Source organism: Budorcas taxicolor, chromosome 25, assembly GCF_023091745.1.
Source record: "Budorcas taxicolor isolate Tak-1 chromosome 25, Takin1.1, whole genome shotgun sequence".
NCBI classification, from domain to species: domain Eukaryota; kingdom Metazoa; phylum Chordata; class Mammalia; order Artiodactyla; family Bovidae; genus Budorcas; species Budorcas taxicolor.
The window spans coordinates 42,295,262-42,322,285 of NC_068934.1; the positions used below are offsets into that span (position 1 = coordinate 42,295,262).

General features: G+C 37.5%; 1 protein-coding gene across 1 annotated transcript; it reads left to right on the forward strand.

Annotated features, from left to right (window-relative positions):
* The first annotated feature begins 660 nt into the window (after window positions 1-660).
* LOC128068853 (organic anion transporter 7) lies at window positions 661-24,714 on the forward strand. Its single transcript, XM_052662091.1, has 10 exons — window positions 661-1,062; window positions 1,749-1,852; window positions 10,981-11,135; window positions 11,239-11,407; window positions 12,696-12,819; window positions 20,276-20,391; window positions 21,066-21,280; window positions 22,766-22,874; window positions 23,554-23,757; window positions 24,654-24,714. Exons 1-10 carry the CDS (start codon window positions 661-663, stop codon window positions 24,712-24,714), a joined length of 1,659 nt encoding a protein of 552 aa, XP_052518051.1.
* The last annotated feature ends 2,310 nt before the right edge of the window (window positions 24,715-27,024 follow it).

The window sequence follows — 27,024 nt, forward strand, 5'->3', positions numbered from 1 at the left end:
CACTGGCTTATCCCTCTGTCCTCCATCATTACCTGTCCTGACCCCATTTCAAGTACTTTATTTTCAACAGGAATTCATGGTTTGATTTGACTTGAAGCAGAATAATATAATTTACCCAAAGAAAAATATTGTACCATATTTCACCTGCTATAAATTAACTCAGGACTATTCATTAACTTTTTAAATGAAATTCAATACTAAGCAAGCAAAACACCTACTTTCAGTAATTTTTACAGTAAAATAACATTTCACTTTCTAGTCTGGCAAATGACATGTTCTGAAACAGACTGCAAACCATGCAGCAGGTTTATTTTATTTTATTTACAGATGTGGCGCTCAAAGTCCAATGCCACTTTGGGGCACTGCTGACAAAAAGAATTTTCACAGAGTAGACCTTTAAACAGTTTTGTCAATTACTGGAAGCATCTCAGCAAAGTATTTCTCTGTGACTTTAAAGAAAACAGTTACCAACCTGATCCCGAAACAAGCTGGAGAACTGGCTTCCATGCCCTTGCTGTGGAGGTGACCCAGGACCCACTGAGCTAACATTGAGATCAGGATCAATACACACTTAGTGTGTGACATAGTGAAAGTTTTCCTCTCTTTGAACTCCTCTAAATAGTCATTTTGCTTCCACTTGGGGATCACTGCTCAGCCTCGATGGCCTTTCAGGACCTCCTGGATCAAGTTGGAGGCCTGGGGAGATTCCAGATCCTTCAGATGCTTTTCCTTTGTATCTCCAGCCTCATCACCTACCCTCATATTCTACTGGAGAACTTCACTGCAGCCGTCCCTGGTCATCACTGTTGGGTCCACATTCTCGACAATAACACTGACTCTGCTAATGACACTAGGACCCTCAGCCCTGATGCCCTCCTGAGAATCTCCATCCCACTGGACTCAAACCTGAGGCCAGAGAAGTGTCGTCGCTTCAGCCGCCCCCAGTGGCAGCTCCTTAACCTGAACAGGACCTTCCCCAACATAACTGACCTGGACACAGAGTCCTGTGTGGACGGCTGGGTGTATGACCAAAGCATCTTCACCTCCACTATTGTGACTAAGGTAAGAGGCCTCATTTACATCTTGTGAGGACATGGTCTAAGTCTTTAAGGGTAACTGAGTAACAAATAAGTTTCTAGCCTTTTTAGTCACTATTAGGTGCTCATTCTTCAATCTTTCAGCAAATATTAATTACTTCTTTATTGAATGCCAAACAACTATATATTTAATAAATTTAATGAACTCAGAAACAGATGTGACCTTGCTATTATATGGCTTTTATTGTTAGGAAGACCTAAGATTAAGAAAGTAATTTATGTGATGTGTTTAAAAGATCATTAATGTTCAGCCTTGCTTGTAAATTAGAAATATCAGAGATATTGATGGAAACCTCCAAGCACTGTATCCCAAAGCAGCCATAGAAGAAGATCTGTGATAAAATTCTAGCATCAGGAAACTTTTTAAGACCCTCAAATATTGCACACTATGGCCAAGATTGAGGACCACTTAATATGGAACAAAACAAGGCGTTGTTAAATCTAACAGGTTTAGAGAAGGCTTCCTAAAAGAAGTTATATTTAAGCTGAGACCTGAATAGTAAAAATCAGCTAATGTAAAAAAAGGAAGCTGGAGAGGGAAAAGGGAATAAAATAAACAACCATGCGAATTGTTTAAACTGCTTCAATCAGGTTTCTACTGAGAGGTTATAAATCATGGAGCTCTCCTTTGCTGCTTTCTTTCTCTTCCAGTGGGACCTGGTATGTGAATCTCAATCACTAAAATCAATGGCCAAATTCTTATTCATGGCTGGAATGCTGGTGGGAAGCATCGTATATGGCCATTTATCAGACAGGTGAGTGTCTCTGAATCACAGCTCTCTTTACTCAGGTATTTTCAAGAACTCATAAATATTCTTCCATTAAGAAATATTTATTGCAAATTACACTGTCCTGGGGCTCCCTTAGTCCCCAGGGATCTAAAAACACAAACAAATGGAGAATTACTGTCAGTGTGGTGAGTGCTATTTTATCAGCTGTGAGCGTTGTGTATGGGATACAGAAACAACATCTCCATCAGACATGGGAGCAGTTTTAGGATGAGGTTTGGAGCAGAGGTGCCACATCATAGCTTATAAAGATAAAAAAAGAGGTTCCTATGGGAACAGAGAGGAAGATGTTTCACGTCATGAGATTCAACCTGTGTTCACTCCCTCCTGACCTCTCTTATCTGAATGCTTGTGGATTTTTAGAGTATGGTTATCATGTCCTTATTTCTCAAATATGCTGTTAGACATTCCTATGAATCCTGTGTTATACATAGCATTGTATCTTGGTGGTGTATAAAAAAGTATTTCAGTGGCCTTGATTTTTATTTTTCTAAAACACTACAATAAACATAAAATTTTCAACCATTTAGGGGAATTAATCTAATGACAACTTCTGTCACAATTTGTGGTCTTAGAAATGGAAGTATCCTGTACCTGACAGTGTACTTCTGAATTAGACAATCCAGCCAATTCCACCAACCACCCAAGTCTGTCTTCTCTAAAGGGTATGGGGAATTAAGGTGCTCCTTACCATCTACTAGCATTATGTCATCTATTATCTCAGCTGAAAATCATGAATTCTGAGTGTATGATCTTATAAAAGGTAAGATTATTTAAAAAGGTACCATATAAAAGTGTTCAGAGTCACAGTGTTCATTTCTAACAGTTCTGTAATACATATGAAAGTGAAAGTGAAAGTCGCTCGGTCATGTCTGACTCTTTGCGACCCCATGGACTATATAATCCATGGAATTCTCCGGGCCAGAATACTGGAGTGGGTAGACTTTCCCTTCTCCAGGGGATCTTCCCAACCCAGGGATTGAACCCAGGTCTCCCACATTGCAGGTAGATTCATTACCAGCTGAGCCACAAGAGAAGTCAGGATATGAAGCATTATTCCATTGATCCATTCAGTAATGCAGAACTGTTAGATTATACATACTATATAAAAGTGTTCAGAGTCAGAGTGTTCATTTCTAACAGCTCAGTTACACAGAACTGTTTACCTTGCAGAAATAAAAATTAAACAATATATCTATGCTGACTGATTTTTGAAAAAGTTTCCAAGCCTGTTTAATGGATAAAATATGCCATTTAGCAAATGGAACAGTGCCAATTAGACATACACACCCAAAAGATGCAAGTAAACATAAAACCATAGCAAATATTAACACAAAATGGATTCGCAACTTTAATAAGAGACCTAAAACCATAAAACTCTTAGGAGAAAACAGGGGTAAATCTTCTTGACTTTGGGTTTGACAATGGATTCTTAGATATAACATCAAAAGTGTGAGTAATAAAAGGAGATATAAATAGGTGGGCCTTCATCAAAATTAAAAACTTCAGCACATCAAAGGGTATTATCCATAAAGTGAAAAGATAATGTGTTTAATGGGAGAAAATATTTGTAAATCATATATAGAGAATAAAGATAGGTGAATAGACCGATGGAATAAGGTTTAATATCCAGACTATATAAAAACTCTTACAGGATTCATGTTAATGTATGGCAAAACCAATACAGAATTGTAAAGTAAAATAAAGTAAAAATAAAAATAAAAAGACAAAGAACTCAATTTTTAAATGAGCAAAAGACTTGAATATACATTACCTTTATACAGTTATATATATGGAGCATAAGCATATAAAAAGATGCTCAACATGATGTCATTTTAAAAATGTAAGTCAAACCACAATAAAATGCCACTTCACACATACTAGGATTGCTATAATCCAAAAAAAAAAAAAAGGAAAATAACATGCTTTCACAAGGATGTAGTAAAACTGGAATCTTGTACATTGTTGATGGGGAGGTAAATTGGTACCACCACTATGACAAATACTTTTGGAGTCTTCAAAAAATTAAATTTAGAGAAACCATATGACCTAACAATTTCATTGCTCGGTATAAAATCAGATGAGTTGAAAACAGGGACTCAAACAAATAGCTTATAAAACAATGTCGTTGCAACATTATTTACAATAGCCGAAAGGTGAAAACTACACATATCCATCAACAGATAAATGGGTAAAATGTGATATGTACAGCCATAAAAAGAAATAAAGTTCTGTATATCATGCTAAAACTTGTAGGACCATGAAAACATGTAAAGTAAAATGACAGACAAAATATAACAAATATTTATGATCCCACTTACATAAAATATATAGACTAGGAAAATTAGTGAAGAAAAATGCAAATTAGAGATACCAGAAGCTGGGGAGAAAAAGGAATGAGGAGTTATTGCTTAATGGGTACAAAGTTTCTACAGAGGATTTTGAAAATTTTGGCAGTAGATGGTGATGATGGTTGCCTAACATCATGAATGTAATACCAGTGAGTGACCAATATAATCAAAAGTGGTTAAAATAGCCAATCATATTTTATGTATTATACTACAACTAAAAAGAAATATGAGGCTTCCCTAGTGGCTCAGATGGTAAAGAACCACCTGCAGTGTGGGAGACCTGAGTTCAGTCCCTGGATTGGGAAGATCCCCTAGAGAAGGGCATGGCAACCCACTCCAGTATTCTTGCCTAGAGAATCCCCATGGACAGAGGAACCTGGAGGGCTACAGTCCATGGGATTGCAAAGAGTCAGACACGACTGAGTGACTTAGCACACACAGCACAAAAAGAAATATAACCAAAAGAATGAGAAGACAAACCACAAACTGGGAAAATATACTTGCAAAAGATACTTGAAAAAGAATAATTAACCAAAATACACAAAGAACTCTTTTTGAAATTTATTTATCTATTTTTAATTGGAGGATAATTGCTTTACAACATTGTGTTGATTTCTGCCATATATCAACATGAATCAGCCATAGGCATATGCATACAAAGAACTCTTAAAGAAAAATGAACATTCTAATTAAAATATAGTCAGAAAATTTGAAAGACGTCTCCAAAGAAGTTGTACAGATGGCAAATAAACATATGAAAAGATGCTCCACAACATATATCTTTAGGGAAATACAAACTAAAACAATGATATACTACTACATACCTATTAGAATAACAAATATAGATAGATAGATAGATGATAGATAGATAGATAGATACACATCAAATGCAAAGGTGTAGAGCAGCAGGAACTCTCTCTTATTCATAGCTGATGGGAATGTAAAATGATATAGCCACTTTTGAAGACATATTAACAGTTTCTTACAAAATTGAGCACATTCTTGCCAAATAATCTAGGAATCAAACTCCTTGGGAATTACCAAGGAGCTGAAAAGTTATGTCCACACAAAGCCTACCCAGGGATGTTCATAGCAGCCTTATTCATATCTCCTAAGCTAAAACTTAGAAGATGAATGCATGAATAAATGCATTTATTTTAGCAAATGCATACATAAATAAATTGTGGTACATCAAGCCATAGGATCTTATTCAATGCTAAAAGGAAATGAACTATCAAGCCATGAAAAGATAAGGAAGAACTTTAGATATATACTGCAAAGTGAAAGAAGCTAATCGGGAAAGTGTACATACTGTATGAGTCCAACTACATTCTGGAAAAGATAAAACTATGGAAACAGTAAAATGATAAGGGATAGATAGGAGGAAAACAGGGCTTCCTTGGTGGCTCAAATGGTAGAATCCTCCTGCAATGTGGGAGACCTGAGTTCTATGCCTGCATTGGGAAGATCCACCTGAGGAAGGCATGGCAACCCACTCCAGTATTCTTGCCTGGAGAATCCCCATGAACAGAGGAGCCTGACAGGCTACAGTCCATGGCGTCGCAAAGAGTCAGACATGACTGAGCAACTAAGCACACAGCACACACAGGAGGAAAATAAAAGAATAGGCAGAATACAGAGGTATTTTAGGGCAGTGAAACTACTCTTTATGACACTGTAACAGTGGGCACATGTCATTACACATTTGTCAAAACCCATAGAATGTACAATAGCAAGAGTGTATCCTAATGTATTCCTAATGAACCTTGGAAAATAATGACATATCATTGTAGGTTCATTAGTTGCATCAAATGTGTCTATTGGTGCAAGAAGGTAGGGACACTGCATGAGTAGGGGCAGGGTATATTGAGAAATCTCTGTATCTTCCTTTCATTGTTGCAGTCAACCTAAAACTGCTCTAAAAAATAAGTTTTTTAAAAAACACCAAATTAGGAGCACCTAAATACGTAAAGCAAATATTAACAGACATAAAGGGAGAAACTGACATGACACAATAATAATAGGGGACTTCGGCACCTTGGTTATACCAATGGAGAGATCATCCAGACAGAAAATCAATAACGGCATTAAATGGCACATTAAACCAGATGGTCTTAATATATATATATGTATGTATATACATATACATATGTATATATAGATTAGCTCATCAAAAAACAGAATATACATTCTTTTCAAGTACATATGTAACATTCTCCAGGATAAGTCATATGAGAGGTCACAAAACCAGTCTTAGTAAACTTAAGAAAATTGAAATCCTATCAGGCATCTTTTTTGACCACAATACTATGAGAGTGGAAATCCACTACAAGAAAAGAACTGCCAAAAACACAAGGATATGGAGGTTAAACAAAGGCTGCTGCTGCTGCTGCTGCTAAGTCGTTTCAGTCGTGTCCAACTCTGTGCGACCCCATAGACGGCAGCCCACCAGGCTCTTCCGTCCCGGGGATTCTCACTGGAGTGGGTTGCCGTTTCCTTCTCCAATGCAGGAAAGTGAAAAGTGAAAGTGAAGTCGCTCAGTCGTTTCCGACTGTTCGCGACCCCATGGTCTGCAACCTACCAGGCTTCTCCGTCCATGGGATTCTCCAGGCAAGAGTACTGGAGTGGGGTGCCATTGCCTTCTCCGAAACAAAGGCTACTGAACAACTAATGGTTCACTGAGTATATCAAAGAAGGAAAAAAAAAAACACCTAGAAACAAGTAAAACTGAAAACACAGCAATCCAAAATCTATGGGAATCAGCAACAGTAGTACCAAGAGGAAATTTATACAAGTCTACTTCAGAAAACAAGAAAAATCTCAAATAATAACCAAACCTTACACCTCAAGGAACTAAAAAGAAGAACAAACAAAACCCCAAGTTAGCAGAAAGAAAAAAATAATATCAGAACAAAAAATCAATAATACATTAAAAGGATCATACACCATGATTAAGTGGAATTTATCCCAGGGTAGGGATGCAACAGTGGTTCAGTATCTGCAAATCAATCAATGTAATAAAACACATTAATAAACTGAAGAATAAAAATCATATGATCATCTTGATAGATGCAGAAAAACCTTGAAAAATTCAACATTTATTTATGATAAAAGGTCTCAACAAAGAAGTTACATATCTCAACACGATAAAGGTCATATGTGACAAGCCCACAGTGAACTAAAATCATACTCAATGGTGAAAAATTGATAGCATTTCCAGTAATATCAGGATCAAGACAAGGACACCTTCTCTCACCTCTTTTATTCACTTTTATTTACATAGTACCGGAAGTCCTAGCCACAACAATCAAATAAAGAAAGAAAGAAAAGGAATCCAAATTGTAAAGGAAGAAGTAAAATTGTCACTGTTTTTAAATAACATGACACCATACACAGAAGATCCTAAAGATGCTACCAAAAAGCTACTAGAACCCATCAATGAATTTGGCAAAGTTGCAGGATATAAGGAGAAGGCAACAGCAACCCACTCCAGTACTCTTGCCTGGAAAATCCCATGGACGGAGGAGCCTGGTAGGCTGCAGCCCATGGGGTCGCGAAGAGTCGGACACAACTGAGTGACTTCACTTTCACTTTTCCCTTTCATGCATTGGAGAAGGAAATGGCAACCCACTCCAGTGTTCTTGCTTGGAGAATCCCAGGGACGGCAGAGCCTGGTGCGCTACCATCTATGGGGTTGCACAAAGTCAGAGATGACTGAAGCAACTTAGCAGCAGCAGCAGCAGCAGGATATAAAATTAATTTACAGAAACCTGTTATATTTCTATATGCTAACAATGTATACACTAACAATCAGAAAGAAAAATTAAGAAAGCAATCCCATTTATAGTTGCATCAAAAAGAATAAAAATCCTAGGAATAAGCCCAAATGAAGGGGTACAATATCTGTACTTGGAAAACTATTAGCCATTGATGAAAGAAATGGAAGACAACAACAAAAGAGGAAAGATAAACTGTCCTCAAGGATTAGAGAATAAATATTGCTAAAATGAACATACTGCCCAAGGTGATGCCCAAAATCAATGCACTCCCTATCAAATTACCAAAGTTATTTCTTACAGAAATAGAATAAATAATTCTAAAACTTATATGGAAGCATGAAAGACCCCTCAATAGCCAAAGCAATCCTGAGAAAGAAGAGCAAAGCTAGAGTACCATGCTTTCTGGTTTCAAGCTACACTACAAAGATACAGTAATCAAGGTTTTATACGAGCTCAAAACCAGACACACAGATCAATGGAACCCAATAGAAAGCCCAGAAACAAACTCATCACATGTATATGGGCAATTAAAGAATATACAATAGAAAAAGATGGCCCTCCTCAGGAACCAGTATTGAGAAAACATGTCTGACTCTTTGCAAACCCATGGACTGTAGCTCTCCAGGCCTCTGTCCATGGAATTTTCCAGGTGATAATACTGAAATGGGTTACCATTTCCTGCTCCAGGAGATCTTCCCAACCCAGGGGTCAAACTCACATCTCTTGCAGCTCCTGCATTGGCAGGCAGGTTCTTTACCACTGTGCCACCTGGGAAGGCCTAAAATGGAATATTTCTCAGCCATGAAAAAGAATGATATCTTGCCATTTGTGACAACATGGATGCACCTAGTGGGTATTATGCTGAGTGATACAATTCAGACGGAGAAAGACAAATGCCAACTTCGCTAATATGTGCAATATAAAAAGAAAACGATGAACAAAACAGAAACAGTTACGGAAAAAGAGAAAAAACAGGTAGTTCTAGAGGGACAGGGATGTGGGGGAAAAGATAGATGAGGAGACTAAGAGGTTTAAACTTCCAGGTGTGCAATAAATGAGTCAAGGGTATGAAATGTACAGTGTGGGGAGTATAGTCATTAACTATGTAATATCTTTGTATGGTGACAAACTAGACTTACCATGGTGACCATTTTGATATGTATAGAAATACTGAATCACTATGTTGTGTAATAGGAACTAACCTAGTATTGTAGGTCAGTTAGACTCCAAAAGCAAACAAACTCACAGGAAGCTTTGTTACCAGAGGCAGACATGAGAAGAGGGGAAATTGGATGAAAGCAGTCAAAAGGTAGAAACTTTCAGTTATAACTACTAGGGATGCAATGTATAACATGATGAATATAATTAACATGGCTGCATTTTATATATGAAAGCTGTTAAGATAATAAATCTTGAGTTCTCGTCACACAGAAAAAAATTTCCCCTTCCTTTAAATTTGCATCTATATGGGATGATGAATGTTCACTGAATTTATTGTGATAATCATTTCATGACATAAGGCAAATCATTATCCTGTATACCTTAAACTTGTCCAGTGCTGTATTTCAATTATATCACAACAAAATTTCATTGCAGCACTGTTTACAAAGCTAGGACATGGAAGCAACCTAGATGTCCATCGGCAGATGAATGGATAAGGAAGTTGTGGTACATATACTCAGTGGAATATTACTCAGCTATAAAAAAGAACACATTTGAGTCAGTTCTATTGAGATGGATGAAACTGGAGCCTATTATACAGAGTGAAGTAAGCCAGAAAGAGAAACATCAATACAGTATATTAACACATATATACGGAATTTAGAAAGATGGTAATGACAACCCTTGTATACAAGATGCAAAAGAGACACAGATGTAAAGAGCAGACTTTTGGACTCTGTGGGAGAAGGCAAGGGTGGGATGATTTGAGAGAATAGCATTGAAACATGTACATTACCATTTGTAAAATAGATGACCAGTGCACGTTTGATGCATGAAGCAGGGCCCTCAAAGCTGGTGCTCTGGGACAACCCAGAGAGATGGGGTGGGGAGGGAGGGGGGAGGGGGGTTCAGGATGGTGAGACACATGTACATCCATGGCTGATTCATGTCAATGTATGGCAAAAACCATCACAATATTGTAAAGTAATTAGCCTCCAATTAAAATAAATAAATTTAATTTTTAAAAAAACAAGGTAGAGGGAAGAGAAACAGAAAATCGAGGAAACCAGAATTGAAAGAGACACATGTACCCCAATGTTCATCGCAGCACTGTTTATAATAGCCAGGACATGGAAACAACCTAGATGTCCATCAGCAGGTGAATGGATAAGAAAGCTGTGGTACATATACACAATGGAGTATTACTCAGCCACTAAAAAGAATACATTTGAATCAGTTTTAATGAGATGGATGAAACTCGAGCCGATTATACAGAGTGAAGTAAGCCAGAAAGAAAAACACCAATACAGTATACTGACACATATATACGGAATTTAGAAATAAGGTAATGATGACCCTGTATGCGAGACAGCAAAAGAGACACAGATGTATAGAACGGACTTTTGGACTCTGAGGGAGAGGGAGAGGGTGGGATGATTTTGGAGAATGGCATTGAAACATGTATACTATCATGTAAGAAGCGAAGTGCCAGTCTATGTTCGATACAGGATACAGGATGGTTGGGGCTGGTGCATGGGGATGATCCAGAGAAATGATATGGGGTGGGAGGTGGGAGGGGGATTCAGGATTGGGAGCTCGTATACACCCGTGGTGGATTCATGTCAATGTATGGCAAAACCAATACAGTATTGTAAAGTAAAATAAAGTAAAAATAAAATAAAAATAAGAAAATTAGAAAACATCCCCTAAATTTCAAAGTGTGTATTCTTTTTTTTTTTTTTTCTTTTCATTTCTACTATACTGTTGTTACTACTACTGTATCTAACCTGTTTCCATTTCTCAGGTTTGGGAGGAGGTTAATTTTCAGATGCTGTTTGCTCCAGCTTGCCATTGCTGACACCAGTGCAGCCTTTGCTCCCACCTACCTCATTTACTGCTCACTACGCTTCTTGGCTGGGTTTTCTACCATGAGCATCCTGACAAATTGTACTGTTCTTAGTAAGTCAAAACTTTGGGTCTCTGACATTTTCCAAGCCTTAAATTTTATTTTTTAAATTCTAACTTTGTCTGAAGTCAAGATCCTGTTTGTGTTTTCTTTCAGTTGTAGAATGGACAGTGCCCCGATTCCAAGTCATGGGAATGACCCTGTCCATCTGTGCTGCTTGCTTGGGCAAGATCATCCTGGGAGGACTCGCTTTTGCCATTAGAGACTGGCGCACCCTTCAGCTGGTGTTTTCTGTACCATTATTTGTCTTCTTTCTCTCCTCAAGGTATAAAATTTCTTTCTTTATCTGAGAAGATCCTAGATCCAAGGTACCAGGAGTTAGGATGCAAGAATTCTGATTGGTCTTAGTCAATATTTGAACACATGCTTAACTAATCTGTGCCCTGTGTACAATTAAAGAAGTAGAACAGTTAGTGTTACAAGATAATACCAAGGACGTTCAGGTAAATGTGAATTTTAGATAAAACATGAAATTTTTATATCATAACCCCAAATATTGAACGGAGCCTAGTTACACTAAAAATCACTCATTGTTTACATGAAATTTCTACTTACTTGAGAGTTCTGCATTTTTATTTGGGATTCCCTGGTGGCTCAGATGGTAAATAATCTGCCTGCAATGCAAGAGACCCGGGTTTGATCCCTAGAACAGGAATATCCCCTGTAGAAGGGAATGGCTACCCACTCCAGTATTTTTGCCTGGAGAATTTCATGGACAGAGGAGCCTGGAGGGCTACCGTCCAAAGGTCGCAAAGAGTTGGGCACGACTAAAATCTAACACTTTCACTACTTTTCTGTATTTTTATTTACTAACCTGATAAAAATATAGTGTCTCGTTAAAGTAAAATTTCAAATAAACAGCAAATACTTGTTAGTATATGTACAAAATACTGCATGGGATGCAGTGGTACTCAAGGTTTACTCATATTCACCATTAATCTAAATTCAAATTTAACTAAACACACTATTTTATTTGCTAAAACTGATACTATCCCTCTGAATAATAGAAAGGGAACACTATGACTCCAAGTCTATATTCTGGCAGTAAAGGTCTCTGAACGTAGAGGTCATCTTCACCGTTTCCTAATTATGGTGAAAGTGAAAGTCGCTCAGTCATGTCTGACTCTTTGCGACTCCATGGACTGTCCATGGAATTCTCCAAGCCAGGATACTGGAGTGGATAGCCTTTCCCTTCTCCAGGGAATCTTCCCAACCCAGGGATCGAACCCAGGTCTCCCGAATTGCAGGTGGATTCTTTACCAGCTGAACCTCAAGGGAAGCCCGAGAATACTGGAGTGGGTAGGCTATCCAGAGGATCTTCCCAACCCAGGAATCAAACCAGGCTGTCCTGCATTGCAGGTGGGTTCTTTATCGACTTAACTATCAGGAAAGCTCCTAGTTATGGTACGAGAGAATATGCATTATATTTTCTGGTGTAACAGAACAAGAGATAGGTATTAGATGGGAGGGAAGAGGTATTTCCAGAAAAAAAAGGTATGTGAAAAAATGAGGAAATGAGAGTTGGTTACAGCTCTGTTCTCTTCTTTGGTCAGGTGGCTGGCAGAGTCTGCTCGGTGGCTGATTATCACCAACAGACCTGAGGAGGGCTTAAAGGAGCTTAAAAAAGCTGCACACAGGAATGGAAGGAAGAATGCTGGAGACTCCCTAACCATGGAGGTGAACAGAAGAGGGGATTGGGATGACGTGACCTGACATACACTCTAGTTGGTGTCCAAGTGAATAAAGGGTGGGAACACAGGTGTGATTGGGGTCTACTTAGCTTATTGTCCTGGTCTTCAATAGCTGCCCACATTGTTTGAGTGACTATTAAGAGAGAGCATGATGATGCTGAAGGGACTGAATGCAGATATTTCACTCAACAAAGGCAGAAAGCACTTCATATGTATGATTGTAAAGACTGTGTATTCGCCGCCCTTTGTGTTATAGAAAGTAAAAACAAAACAAAACAAAACAAAACCGAATCCATTTCTTTCCAATTAACATTCCAATGGCTCTTTTGTCAAGATGGTAAGGCAAGAAGGGCAGCTTAGTGACCATGCAGAAAAGCGCATGTGAAAGTGAAAAGCAGTCGTGTCCGACTCTTTGAGACCCCATGGACTATACAGTCCCTGGAATTCTTTAGGCCAGAATTCTGGAGTGGATAGTCTTTCCTTTCTCCAGGGGATCTTCCCAACCCAGGGATTGAAGCCAGATCTTCCACACTGCAGGCGGATTCTTTACCAGCTGAGCCACCAGGGAAGCCCAAGAATACTGGAGTGGGTAGTCTATCCCTTTTCCAGTGGATCTTCCCAACCCAGGAATTGAACCAGGGCCTCCCGCATTGCAGGTCGATTCTTTACCAACTGAGCTATGAGGGAAGCCCATTATTAACTTTGTCTGCAATGATACGAGAATGGAAAGCATGCTAATAGAGACAAGGAGAAATCATCTGCCCTTGTTAATAGGAAAAAGAGAAGGTTAGGGGCTAGACAGTCAAACAAGAACAATAAAACATTTCTGCAAATTTACTCATTGGCACATCTGATCAATTTTTTGAAACCACTTTATTGAGGTTTTAACATACAAAGAGCTGTACCTATTTAATGTACAACTCGATGGATCTGCAAGTTAGTATACATCTGAACATCATCACCACAGTTTATACAATAAACATATCCATTACCTCTTAAAACTTTCTTCATCCTTCTTTATTTATTATTTTTTGTGATAACACAATATAAGACCTCCCATCACAGCAAATTTTGAGTGCACAGTACAGTATTATAACCCTAGACACAATGCTATAGAGTTCTTTAGGATTGATTTATCTTGCTCAACTTAAACTTTGTACTCTATGATAAATATTGCCCCATTTCTCACAACCCCCAACACCTGGCAAGCACTATTCAGAAACTCTCTGCTTCTTTGAGTTTAACTATTTTAGATTACTTGTATAAGTGATATCCTGTAGTATTTGTTTTTTTGCACATGGCTTATTTTTTGTAGCATAATATCCTCTAGGTTAATCACACTGTGACAAATGGCAAAATTTCTTTACTTTTATTGCTGAATAATATACCATTTTGCATATATATAGATGGCACTTTCCTTTTCTATTCATCCGTGGATGGACATTTGTTTCCATATCTTAGCTATTGGCAATAATGATCCAATGAATATATGAGGGCAGATATCTCTTCAAGATCCTGATTTCAATTCCTCTGAATGTATATCCAAAAGAAGGATTACAGGATAATATATTAGTTCTAATCTCAATTTTTTGAGGAACCTCCATACTATTTCCATAGTGGTCACAGCATTTCGCATTCCCAGCAACAGTGTACAAGGATACCCTGTTCTCCACATCTTCACCAATACTTAATACTTTTTTTATAATAGCCATTCTAACTGGTGTGCAGTGGTAACTCATAATTTTGATTTGCCTTCCCCTAACAATTAGTGATGTCAAGCATTTTTTTAGGTACCTGTTGGCCATTTGTATGTGGTCTTTGCAGAAATGTCTATTCAGTTTGTATGCCCATTTTTTGTTGCCACTCAGTTGCAAAGTCATGTCCAACTCTTTTCAAGCCCATTGACTGCAGCATACCAGGCTCCCCTGTCCTTCACTATCTCCTGGAGTTTGCTCAAACTTATGTCCATTGAGTTAGTGATGCCATCCAACCATCTCATCCTCTGCCATACCCTTGTCCTCCTGCCTTCAATCTTTTCCAGCATCAGGGTCTTTTCCAATGAGTCAGCTCTTCACATCAGGTGGCCAAAGTATTGGAGCTTCAGCATCAGTCCTTCCAATGAAAATTTAGGGTTGATTTCCTTTATTTTTATTTTTTTTAATTTTTATTTTTACTTTATTTTACTTTACAATACTGTATTGGTTTTGCCATACATTGACATGAATCTCCTTACTGTCCAAGGGACTCATCAAGAGTCATCTCCAGCATCTTCTGAAGCATCAGTTATTCATTGTTCAGCCTTCTTTATAATGCAACTCTCACATCCGTACATGACTACTGGAAAAACCATAGCTTTGACTAGACAGAACTTTAATTGAGTTATTTGGGTTTTTCACTACTGAGTTGTAGGAGTTTCCTATATATTCTGGATATTAACCCTCTATAAGACACATGGCTTGCAAATATTTGCTTCTAGTCTGCAGGTGTTTTTTCATTTTGTCGATTATTTCCTAACTTTTTAGAAGCTTTTCAGTTTGATATAGTACCATTTGTATATTTTTGCTTATTACCTGTTCTTTTGGTGTCAGAACCAAAAAATCATTGCCAAGACCAATATCAACAAGCTTCTCTCCTATATTTTCTTTAGCAATTTTACAGTTTAGGTTTTTAGTCTTTAATCTATTTAAGTTGATTTTTTATTTTTCTTAACTTACTTTATTTTAATTGGAGGATAATTTCTATACAATATTGTGGTGGTTTTTGCCATACATTGACATGAGTCACCCACAGGCGCATAGTGTAAGGTAAGTTTCCAATTTCACTTTTTGCATGTAGATATCCAATTTTAATAAACACCATTTATTAAAAACAATCTTGTCCCCATTGTGAATTCCTGGCACAATTGTCAGAAATCAATTGTCTGTATATGCATGAGTCTATTGCTGGGCTCTCTATTCTGTTCTATTGGTCTATATGTCTTTATGCCAGTATCATGCTCTTGGTTACTGTGGCTTTGTTATATATTTTGAAACAAGAATATGTGATGCTTCCAGCTTTGTTCCTGTTCAAAAATGCTTTGACTGTCAGGGGGTCTTCTGTATTTCCATGTGAATTTTAGGGTTTTTTTTTTTCTATTTCTGTAGAGAATGTCAATGGGATTTTGACAGGGATTTATTGAATCTGCATATTGCCTTTTGTTGTATGGACATCTTAACAATACTTGTTTGTTTAATCCATGAGCTTGGAGTCTTTTAAGTTTCTAGTATTTGCCTTAATTTCTTTCTTCAGTGTTTTCGATATGCAAGTCTTTCACCTCCTTGGTTAAATTTATCCCTAAATGCTTTATTGTTTTTGATGATATTGCAAATAAGACTGTCTTCTTAATGTTATTTTTAGATAGCTTGTGGCTGGTATATAGAAATACAGCTGATTTTATATGTTAATTTTTTATCTTGCAAATTAACTGAATTCACTTTTAACAACTTTTTGGATATGTGTTTAGGTTTTTCTACAAATAAGATCATGTTGTCAAAAAAAAGATCATTTTACTTCTTTCTTTCTGATTTGGATGCCTTATTTTTTTCTTACCTAATTGTTCTGGCCAGGACTTCCAATTCTATGTTGAACTGAAGTGCGATCCTTGTCTAGTTCCAGATCTTAGAGGAAAAATTTTCAGCTTTTCACCACAGAGTATGATGTTAGCTGTGGGCTTTTCATACATGGCCTTTAATGGAAGTTCCTTCAGTACTTAATTTGCTGAGAATTTTGCCATGGAAGTGTCTTGAATTTTGTCAAATGTGTTTTCAGCGTTTGTTGTGAGAATCATATGATCTTTAGCTTTCATTCTGCTACTTTGGTGTATCACATTTATTTGCTTGTACTGAACCATCCTTGCATCCCAGGAATAAAGCCCAGTGGGTAATGGTGTATGATCTTTTCAATATGCTGTTGAATTTGGTTTGCTAACATCTCGTTGCTTATTTTTTCAACCATACTCTTCAGGAATGTTGGCCTGTATATATTTTTTTCTTTTCTTTCCTAATGGCTTCTTTGTCTCACTTTGCTGTTAGGATCATCGTGGCCTGACAAAATTAATTTAGAAGAATTTCTATCTTCTATTTTTTGGAAGAGTTTGAGAAGATTCATATTAATTCTTTAAATGTTTGGTAGAACTCATCTGTAATGCTATATAATTTTAGGCTTTTATTTCTGGGATTTTTAATTACTGCCTCATGCTGTTTATTAGGTATTCATCTATTGAGGCTTTCTAGTTCTTCTCAATTCAGTCTTTGTAGGTTATATGTCATATACTTGTGTCAGATTGATCCTTTTGCCATTATAAATTACCTTCTTGGACTCTTGTGACAGTTTTCAATTAAAGTCTATTTTATCCATACAAGGTGACTATCCCTGCTCTGTTTTGGTTATCATTTTTATGGAATGTCTTTTTTCATCCATTCATTTAAAGTCTATTCTGTATACTTGTGGTGGATTCATGTTGATGTATGGCAAAACCAATACAATATTGTAAAGTAATTAACCTCCAATTAAAATAAATAAATTTAAAAATTTTTAAATTTAAATAAAGAAATGGAAAGAGCTTCTATATTCATTTTGTCAGGCCAATATGATTCTGACACCAAAATGAAACAAAGATACCATGAGAAAAGAAAAGAAAAAAAATAGGCCAACATTCCTGAAGAGTATAGTTGAAAAAACCATCAACAAGATGTTAGAAAACCAAATTCAACAATTAAAAAGATCATACACCATTACCCAGATGATGTTTTTGAACTGTGGTGTTGGAGAAGACTCTTGAGAGTCCCTTGGACAGCAAGGAGATCAAACCAGGCAACCCTAAAGAAAATCAATCCTGAATACTCATTGGAAGGACCGATGCTGAAGCTGAAACTCCACTATTTTGGCCATCTGATGCAAAGAGCTGACTCATCGGAAAAGACTCTGATGCTGGGCAAGATTGAAGGCAGGAGAAGGGGATGACAGAGGATGAAATGGTTGGCTGGCATCACTGACTCAATGGACATGAGTTTGAGCAGCTCTGGGAAATGGCGAAGGACAGGGAAACCTGGAGTGCTGCAGTCCGTGGAGTCACAGGGAGTACAACACAACTGAGTGACTGAACAACAGCAAACCTGAAGTGATTCTCTTACAGACAGCAGAGAACTTATAGCGGGGATCAAGCCAGGGTGTGCTGGGAAATGTTTAACACTTTAGTTACAGGAAGAAAAAAAGCCATAGGTGTCAGATTTGTGGTGCTGATCAATTGCTGTGATGTGAATATTACCACCATAGTCAGTTTCAAGCCACCAACAGGATGGTAACTGCTTAACAAACCATCTAAAAATTTGGCAAAGGGCTTTTATGAATTTTCACACTGATTCCAGGACACAACTGGGTAAGGGTTCAAACAGGGGCTGTTTCACGCATTTTAATCCAGGATAGTGTTATGAGTGGTATGAATATTTAGAAAAGGCCAGAGACTGAATTTCCAACATCTGCTGGATCATTGAAAAGCAAGAGAGTTCCAGAAAAACATCTACTTCTGCTTTATTGACTATGCCAAAGCCTTTGACTGTGTGGATCACAACAAACTGCAGAAAATTCTGAAAGAGATGGGAATACCAAACCACCTCACCTGCCTCCTGAGAAATCTGTAAAGTGTCGGACTTTATTTTGGGGGGCTCCAAAATCACTGCAAATGGTGACTGCAGCCATGAAATTAAAAGATGCTTACTCCTTGGAAGGAAAGTTATGACCAACCTAGATAGCATATTAAAAAGCAGAGACATCACTTTGCCAACAAAGGTCCATCTAGTCAAAGTTACAGTTTTTCCAGCAGTCATGTATGGATGTGAAATTTGGACTATAAAGGGAGCTGAGCACCAAAGAATTGGTGCTTCTGAACTGGGTGTTGGAGAAGACTCTTGCGAGTCCCTTGGACTGCAAGGAGATCCAACCAGTCCATCCTAAAGGAAATCAGTCCTGAATATTCATTGGAAGGACTGATGCTGAAACTGAGGCTCCAATATTTTGGCCATCTGATGCAAAGAACTGACCCATTGGAAAAGACCCTGGTCCTGGGAAAGATTAAAAGCAGGAGGAGAAAAGGATGACAGAGGATAAGATGGTTGGATGGCATCATCAGCTCAATGGACATGAGTTTGAGCAAGCTCCAGGAGTTGGTAATGGACAGGGAAGCCTAGCCTGCTGCAGTCCATGCAGTTGCAAAGAGTCAGACACGACTGAGTGACTGAACTGAACTAAACTTACATTATCATCCATGATGCAATCCTGCTCCTCTCTTCTAAAAACCTAAGTCCAATATTTTCGCTACTCAGGTTATAACTGAAAGGATGTTATTGCGTTTGTAGGTTCTCAGTTAAGGTGGCTTTTCACTTCCCTGAATTCCTCATGAAATTATTCCAATTGACTTTATGGTATTTTTTCCTTTGTAGAGATGGGATAAGAATTAAGACTGTATTGTTTGAATAACTGATAAATAGGTATCTGAGATAAATTGGATACAATTCCATATGCACATTTATAGCCTCATGTATGGCCCTGGAAATCCTTGTGAGAGAAATGCTATTATTTTTCTCCACCTCCTCTGCTCCTACTCTGATTCTCTACTCGTTCTTTTTGTTGTTGTTATTGCTGTTCGGTCACTAAGTCGTGTCCAAGTCTTTGTAACTCCATGGACTGTGGCACTCCAAGCTTCTCTGTCCTCCACCATCTCTTGGAGTTTCTCAAATTCATGTTCATTGAGCTGTTGATGTGAATTGAGTTTTATAAATATTTAATTACATTTCTCAAGGTATATACCTAGCATATTGCAAGACTATTAAGTAACTCCATATTATAACCAGTTCTGAATATAAATCATCCTACTCCAAGATCTCTCCTGATTTCATCCTCAGATTTAACTCTAGGCATCTCATTCATGGAGGCACAACATGCCAAGAATTCCCCAAAAAGTGACTGAACAAAGAACCAAAACAAAAAAACTCAGGAAATGTTCTTTCCCTGAGATAAACAGTTTTTCTGCAAGGGACAGCCAGCTAATAGCCAAGCTTAGTTTCCAGGTCTTTCATGCCCATCTGGCACAAATAGAGCTTTGGACAATTATCCAAGAAAGCCTGATATGATTCCCTTTCTTATCTGCATATCTGACATATAATCCCTTTCTAATGCCCTGCAGCCCTCTCAAATCCTGTGTTTAAGTATTTTTGTTGCTACATAATTTCCTTCAGTCCCTTTTAACTCAGCAATTCTCTATTCATATCACTTTTACACCCATCATTGCATTTTCAATGACTATATTTTCCAGTAGACAGAAAGGGAAGTTGTCTATCTTGTCCTCTGTTGGGGGCCTCACAATGCCTACCACTGTGTGACAACTGAACAGTTTGTTGTTGTTGAAGGTCCTGAGATCTGCCATGCAGGAGGAGCTGGAGGCAGCACAGATCAAGCCTTCTGTGTTTGACTTGTTCCGCACACCCAACCTGCGTAAAAGGATCTGTCTCCTGTCCTTTGTGAGGTGGGCTTCACACAGTGCATGAGAGATGTTAAAATAGTGGAGACATGAATCTACTCCTTATCAAAAGAGCAACATGGTGGGAACAGATCTGAGATAAAACAGAGAAAAAGCCATAATGATAACTGTCGTGTTGTATAGTCAAAGGGTTATGAAAAGACTGACCCAGAGCTAGGTATACAACATAGAGTTCTGTTTATCATATCACCCTACCAAGTTCATCACTGGAAACTGAGGCTAAGAACTTCCAATGTTCTCATGATACAGTGTTGGCTTTAACTCTCTTCACTTGTTTGTTTTCATTTTAATTAAGGTAAGATTACAAACCATAAAATGAAGAATACATAGCCTGATGAATATTTCCATATGTAAATATGCAACCATCACCCAGATAAAGATACAGAAAAACTCTAAATCCCTGGAAGGTTCCATCATGTGTCCTCCACAAAAATACTCCAAATCCTCCTCCAAAACTTAACAATAATTAGGAGCTCCAAATATATAACTATCTTATAATTTTAAAATCATCACTGTATGAGGAAATATTTCATAAAACCTATCATGTTTTTATACTTTAGAACCAACTACTGGCTGCTTGGTTAATAGTTATGATCATCATTTGTAAGACAAAGGCTCTAAACCTTATGGTAAATGTTGTTCATCTTTGTTCACCACAGATTTGCAAACTTCATGTCATTTTTTGGTCTGATTCTCCACCTCCAGTATATGGGAAACAATGTTTTCCTGTTTCAAGTTCTTTTTGGCGCAGTCAACCTCCCAGCCAATTATGTTGCTTTTTTGGCACTGAATCACCTGGGCCGTCAAGTAAGCCAGACACTCTTCCTGTTTCTTCTTGGAATCTCCATTCTGGCCATCACATTTGTGCCTCAAGGTGAGAAAAGAGCACAGGTTGAAATAAGAAAATGTCTTACCCCAGGTATTTGAAGACAGAATCTGAAGCCAGTAGGAAGTGAAGGCTAGGTTCTAAGGATTCTCCAAAACCAGTCTGAGGATTTAGGATAGATTCTGCCATTAAGTGGCTGCAAAATAGTTCAGACAGTTCAGACAACTAGTTGTCTTCATCATATCTGACATGTGTTTGGTAATTGGTACCTGGGACAGCAATTGATTACTTACCCTTTGGCCAATCACACTTGTAACTGTAAATGGTAATATTATGTCATATATCAAATTGTATCTCATGTGAGGACACAATACTGCCACTTTCTCTGTTTGGTCTCTTTCCTATTATGACAGTGTCAGTGACACTTTACTACCTGACTCTATGTATCCACTCATGTGTCCGGAATTAGGTCACCATAACTTCAACCTGGTTCTAGGTTGTCATCTTGACTCCAAGGTATTTTTAATCCCTTCCCTTCAAGCATAGTAGATGTGTAGAATAGGGGAAAATTCATTAAGCTGTTAAGAGCCTCTCTTAAAATCCATGTTACTAAGTTGAATGACCATATGCAATGAATAGGGGAAGCCAGATGGTCACCATGCTTCAGGTAACTTCCAGTGTACTGGTGTTTATACAGGATCCCATCTTGAATATCAGCATCAATGCAAATTTGCTGCCTTTCAACAGAGCCCACTCAAATGTTGTAACACTTTCATGATTTTTTTTTTAATGGGATAGAAAACTGACTGTCTGAAACATCTTTTCAGAGGTTTCCAAAGTCTATTTTCCCCCTAAAACAGGTCCTTATTCTTGAATCTTAAAATATTATTCTAGATCAAGATATTTTCCAGCTTATCTGTTAACATGAGCCCATTCTTTTATGATTCTCTACTGCATTACTAGCCCTATGGCAATATTGTGTAAACACATGAGTTTTAAAGGATATTGATGAGTCTTAACATCTGTCAATAATTGCTCATATGATAGTCCTATGTTATACATGAAAGACAGAGGAGACACTGGCCAGAATAAATGAAAGCAAACCCTTTCTGGGATTTTGTTCCCCCCTCTATCTTTAGGAAACTTCTAAAATCTCTGGTATGCAGATACAGTTGATTCAAATACTCAGGTTTTTAAATTCTCATTTAGGCTGTAATATACAGATAAGTCACATTCCTCAGCTATTAATCTCTGCACATTCTCCACTCCATGCATTTTCTCTACTATGTATTTTCCAGGCAAGAGTGCTGGAGTGGATTGCCATTTCCTACTCCAGGGGACCTTCCCAACCCAGGAATCGAACCCGGGTCTCCCGCTTTGCAGGCAGACGCTTTACCGTCTGAGCCACCAGGGAAGCCCACTGTGTGTTTAACACATGCAAATGTTTCCAACTATGTCTTTTTCACTTATAATTTGGGAGATGTTGATTTCTTCAGCTCAGATTTCCTGAGTCTCACTCATCTTCTCCTCCAGAAATGCAGACCCTGCGTATGGCTGTGTCAACTTTGGGAATAGCGGTTTCTTCTATGACGCTCATGTGTTCTTTTGTCCATGGAAATGAACTAATCCCCACCGTTCTCAGGTACACAAGCTCATGGAAGCTCTAGCAGAGTCAAAACAGACCTTTCCCAGCTAATTAAGACTTATAGAAGGAAGAAAACTAATCTGAATCATTATCAAAAGCATTGATTGTAGTAGTATTAATAATAAAAATTAGAGCCAAAATTTTAATCAAATTCTCAATTTTGTTAGGCATGTTAAGCCCTTTAATGTATCATCTCCCTTAATCTACTGAGCCATTAAGGTGCTGTGGGAAAGAGTATTTTTAAATAACAAAGACTTTTTAAAAAACACGTGCACTTGAAAAAATTTGTGGGCAAATAAGAGTATATTTTACATGTAAAAGTACATCATTAGTCTTCATGTATCTAAATACTGCTGTGATGTCTCCCATGCCTGTACGCATGCTAAGTTGCTTCAGTCATGCCTGACTCTTTGTGACCCTATGGACTGTAGTCCACCAGGCTGCTTTGTCCAAAGGATTCTCCAAGGAAGAATACTGATGGGTTGCCATGCCCTCCTCCAGGGGATCTTCCCAACTCAGGAATTGAACCTGAGTCCTTTACACCGGCAGGTTCTTTACCTCTAATTCCACCTAGGAACCCCATGTGGTCTCCCGTAATCAAAGCAAAATAATAAATCTCATATTACATGTATGGATTTATACCAGATTATCTTTGTATTGTTGTTTTCACTCCAAGGGTAACAGCTTCAGGACTCTTGGGAATTGCTTCTAATATTGGGGCAGCCCTGGCTCCCCTCTTGATGATCTTAACAGTGTATTCCTCCCACCTGCCTTGGATCATCTATGGAGTCTGCTGCATCCTTGGTGGCCTTGTTGTCCCACTTCTACCTGAAACCAAGAATAAGCCTCTACCTGACTCCATTCAGGATGTGGAAAAGGAGTGAGTAAACCCCTGGTTGTCCCTTAGAGTTGCTATGTGATACAGGTCTGTGCTAAGAAGGCCAAGGCATCATACAAGGTCATTGTCACCAGGGGAAGGCTTATATCTAGATGTCTCTAGGTGGTCAGTGCCTTCACTTTAGCTACAGCCTCATCCCTCCCCACAGTGACCTCAGACTCCCCCAAGACTCCCTGGATCACCCAGACTAGCACCAGTAGGCACCAGTAGGTTTAGTGATGAAGAAGTCAAAATTAGGTGCCCTACTGTAACATAAACAATCCCTGAAGGTGTTTTACAAACATGCACAGATTTAAACATCAGATTCTTGCCCCTCAGGCCCAGGCAGCCCTCAGCCCAGTGAGGGCAGTAAGCTCTCTGAGATTACTGGTGTCTGTAGCTCTGTGACCTGCCCTGATCACTAAAGCAGGTCCCTAAGGGAGACCAAGGAGAGGGCAGGAGCCCCTCCTCTATCTAAGATGACAATATATCTTAGGAGAAGGAGTCATGTTGTGCTGCCTGTGAGATTCAGACCATCTGATTTTCACTAGGAATGAAAGTGTTGAAAAAGAGATGAGAAGGATGGTAATTACTGGTATTTTTAAAAGATCAAGAATTTGAAAGGATTTTGAAACTTCTGTATACTTCCTTTGCCTCTTCCAAAGACCCAGTTAGCCATCACCTTGGTTTCCAATATCAAAGCTGCCTTCCCAGATCCTGTCCTGGGAGCATGGCTTTTTTCTTCACAAAACTTACTCAGATCCTCAGGACAGGTGTCAGTGTTTTGATCAATACTCACAGACCAACACAATCCATTTTCTCTAAAGAATTAAGGCATAGGTGCCTTTTCCATGTTTTTTAATCTTGTTCTTTTGTTGTTTTCATTGTATTTGCTCTAGGAGAAAAGACTCAAGAAAAGCAAAGCCGGACGGTACTTTCATGAAAGTGACACAATTTTAAGGAATTCCATTCCAAGCACTATCTGCTAATCAAAGAGCAAGATAAAAAAGAAAAATTGGGGTCATTCCCAAATATTGGTAAAATTTGGAAAACAAATAAATAAAAAGATGTAATAGGAAAATGGACCTCATTTACAATTGCAGTTCTAAATAACTACATACAAAATGCCTATGACTGATCATAATATGAAGTTTAAGGAAAGTCATGATGCTTTTAAAGGAATCATAATAAAACATGTATGTTTCTGGATAGAGAGACAAAACAGCATTAAAAACCATTGATTCTGTTCCAATTAATGGCACAGTCATTGATGGAATAATTATTAGGGGAACAACTTGAAAAATAGTTACAAATTTATCTACAGGTTTATAATAGGCAAGATTCAAAAAATGAAGTTAATGGAGGGAAGGTGGTGCAAGTATTTGAGGCAGTACATGCTGAAATGAAATGCAGATGCATTTATAACTCAAAAGACATCCAGAATAGGCTTGTGGCATGTAGAACACTTGAAATTTGGAAACTGGGACAGCATAAATCACTGATGGAAATAAATGATTATGTAATAAGTATCATTAACTTTGGAAATAAATGACTAATAATTTGAAAAAGTACTCCACATGTTTAAAATGATGAATGGAACAATTAAGTCACATTATTCAATAGAAAATGTGGGTACAAAATCTCAGGATTAAGAAAACTTTCTGATTAGTAAAAACAAATACCAGCAGTTTAAATATAGGTATATTTGACTAAATACTCATTTAAAACCTCTATTGGACAAAACTCTAAAAACTTATGGGATAAATCTAGAAAAATATTAATATTCACCAAAATGATAAAGTACCTTTATGATATTTTATTTTCTTTATCAGTTTCTATATTCTAAGTTTTAAAAGGATAATGCAATATTTTAAAATATTGTGCAGTCATCAAAAATAAACTGGAAAAAGACCAAATAATAATTTTCAAAATGATTACTTATTAATATGTGGGATACTAATAATCATTGAAAGAATATGTAATTCAATATTAGATGGTCAAAAGGCATATACTTTTCAAAAGAAAAAACCCTATGACTAATAAATTTATGAAAATGTACAAAACCACTGGAATTTAAAGACACACAAACTAAATAAAATACCAACTTTTATTTTCCAAAAGAATGTAAATGAAAATTTGTAAATTGATGGTTGAATTAGAAAATAACATATGCCATACAGTTGTGTAAAACAGAATTGTGTCATTATAAGTAGCTTTAAAAATATTTCATTGATTCAGCAATAATTTATTCGGCATGTAAGTCATTAAGCAGTGTGCTAGGAATCTTGGATACACAGACGAAATGAAAAAAAATTAGATATTAGCAGATATTAATCTACATGTGACAGATATTAGTCCATGTGTACTGGTGTGGCATCTTATTTTTATTTTATATGATCAAAAAAGATTTATTTTAAAGTCCTCATTCCCTCCAGGCTGGTGAAAATTGCAAATCAGTTACTTTGGGAAGTTATTTCCATAAGTCTTCCACACCAGGGCTATTTAGCTTCTAGGAGTATATTCAGTGGCAAGGTGATAAGGTGATTACAAGGAGGATTGCACTGGTTATCAGTCGTCTGTTCAAAGAGATTACCAGGTTACTACTGGCCCAAGGGACACTCGGGTGCAGCAACTTTACCATTCACACCATAATGAGATGTTGGAATCTGGGGCTTCTCATCTGACAGCTTAGCTTCTTATACAGATATAGACATAGGAGTCTTCTGTTTCCATGCAAAGAGTCGGGCACGATTGAGTGATGTTACTTCACTTCACTTCACCCCTTAATAGAGACCCTTCAACCATACCCTTCTAAGCCAGGAGGCTGTATATAATTTTTGACAATTTTTGTTTGTTTGTTTCATTTTGTTTTTTTGTATTTTTTTAATCTTTTTTTTTTAAATATAAATTTATTTATTTTAATTGGAGGCTATTTACTTTACAATATTGTATTGGTTTTGCATTTTATTTATTTTAATTGGCTATTTTTATATAAAACATGAGTCTATTAATTATTGAGAAATAGCATCATGAAGTCTAGTCAAAAGTTCTTAAACAGGCATGGTACATAAAGCCAGTGCAGATATAATAGGACAGCAGATGATTTATGTAAAGACATGGCAGGGAAATCTCTGCTGAAAGAGGTTTCCACCAGTATCCTTGCTAACAAGTTATTGACTCTTTATTTTCTCAAAGTTATTGAATGGAATATAGTCTTGTGATGGACCTAAGAAAAGGAAATATGTGAAAACTAGAGAGCTGGTCTGTGTC

What these genes read in the sequence shown, in the direction of transcription:
- LOC128068853 (XM_052662091.1), top strand. Translation starts at nt 661, where the DNA reads ATGGCCTTTCAGGACCTCCTGGATCAAGTTGGAGGCCTGGGGAGATTC. An exon ending in CCTCCACTATTGTGACTAAG is followed by an intron (nt 1,063 to 1,748) that starts GTAAGAGGCCTC and finishes TTTCTCTTCCAG; the next exon opens with TGGGACCTGGTATGTGAATC. An exon ending in CTAATCCCCACCGTTCTCAG is followed by an intron (nt 22,875 to 23,553) that starts GTACACAAGCTC and finishes TTTCACTCCAAG; the next exon opens with GGTAACAGCTTCAGGACTCT.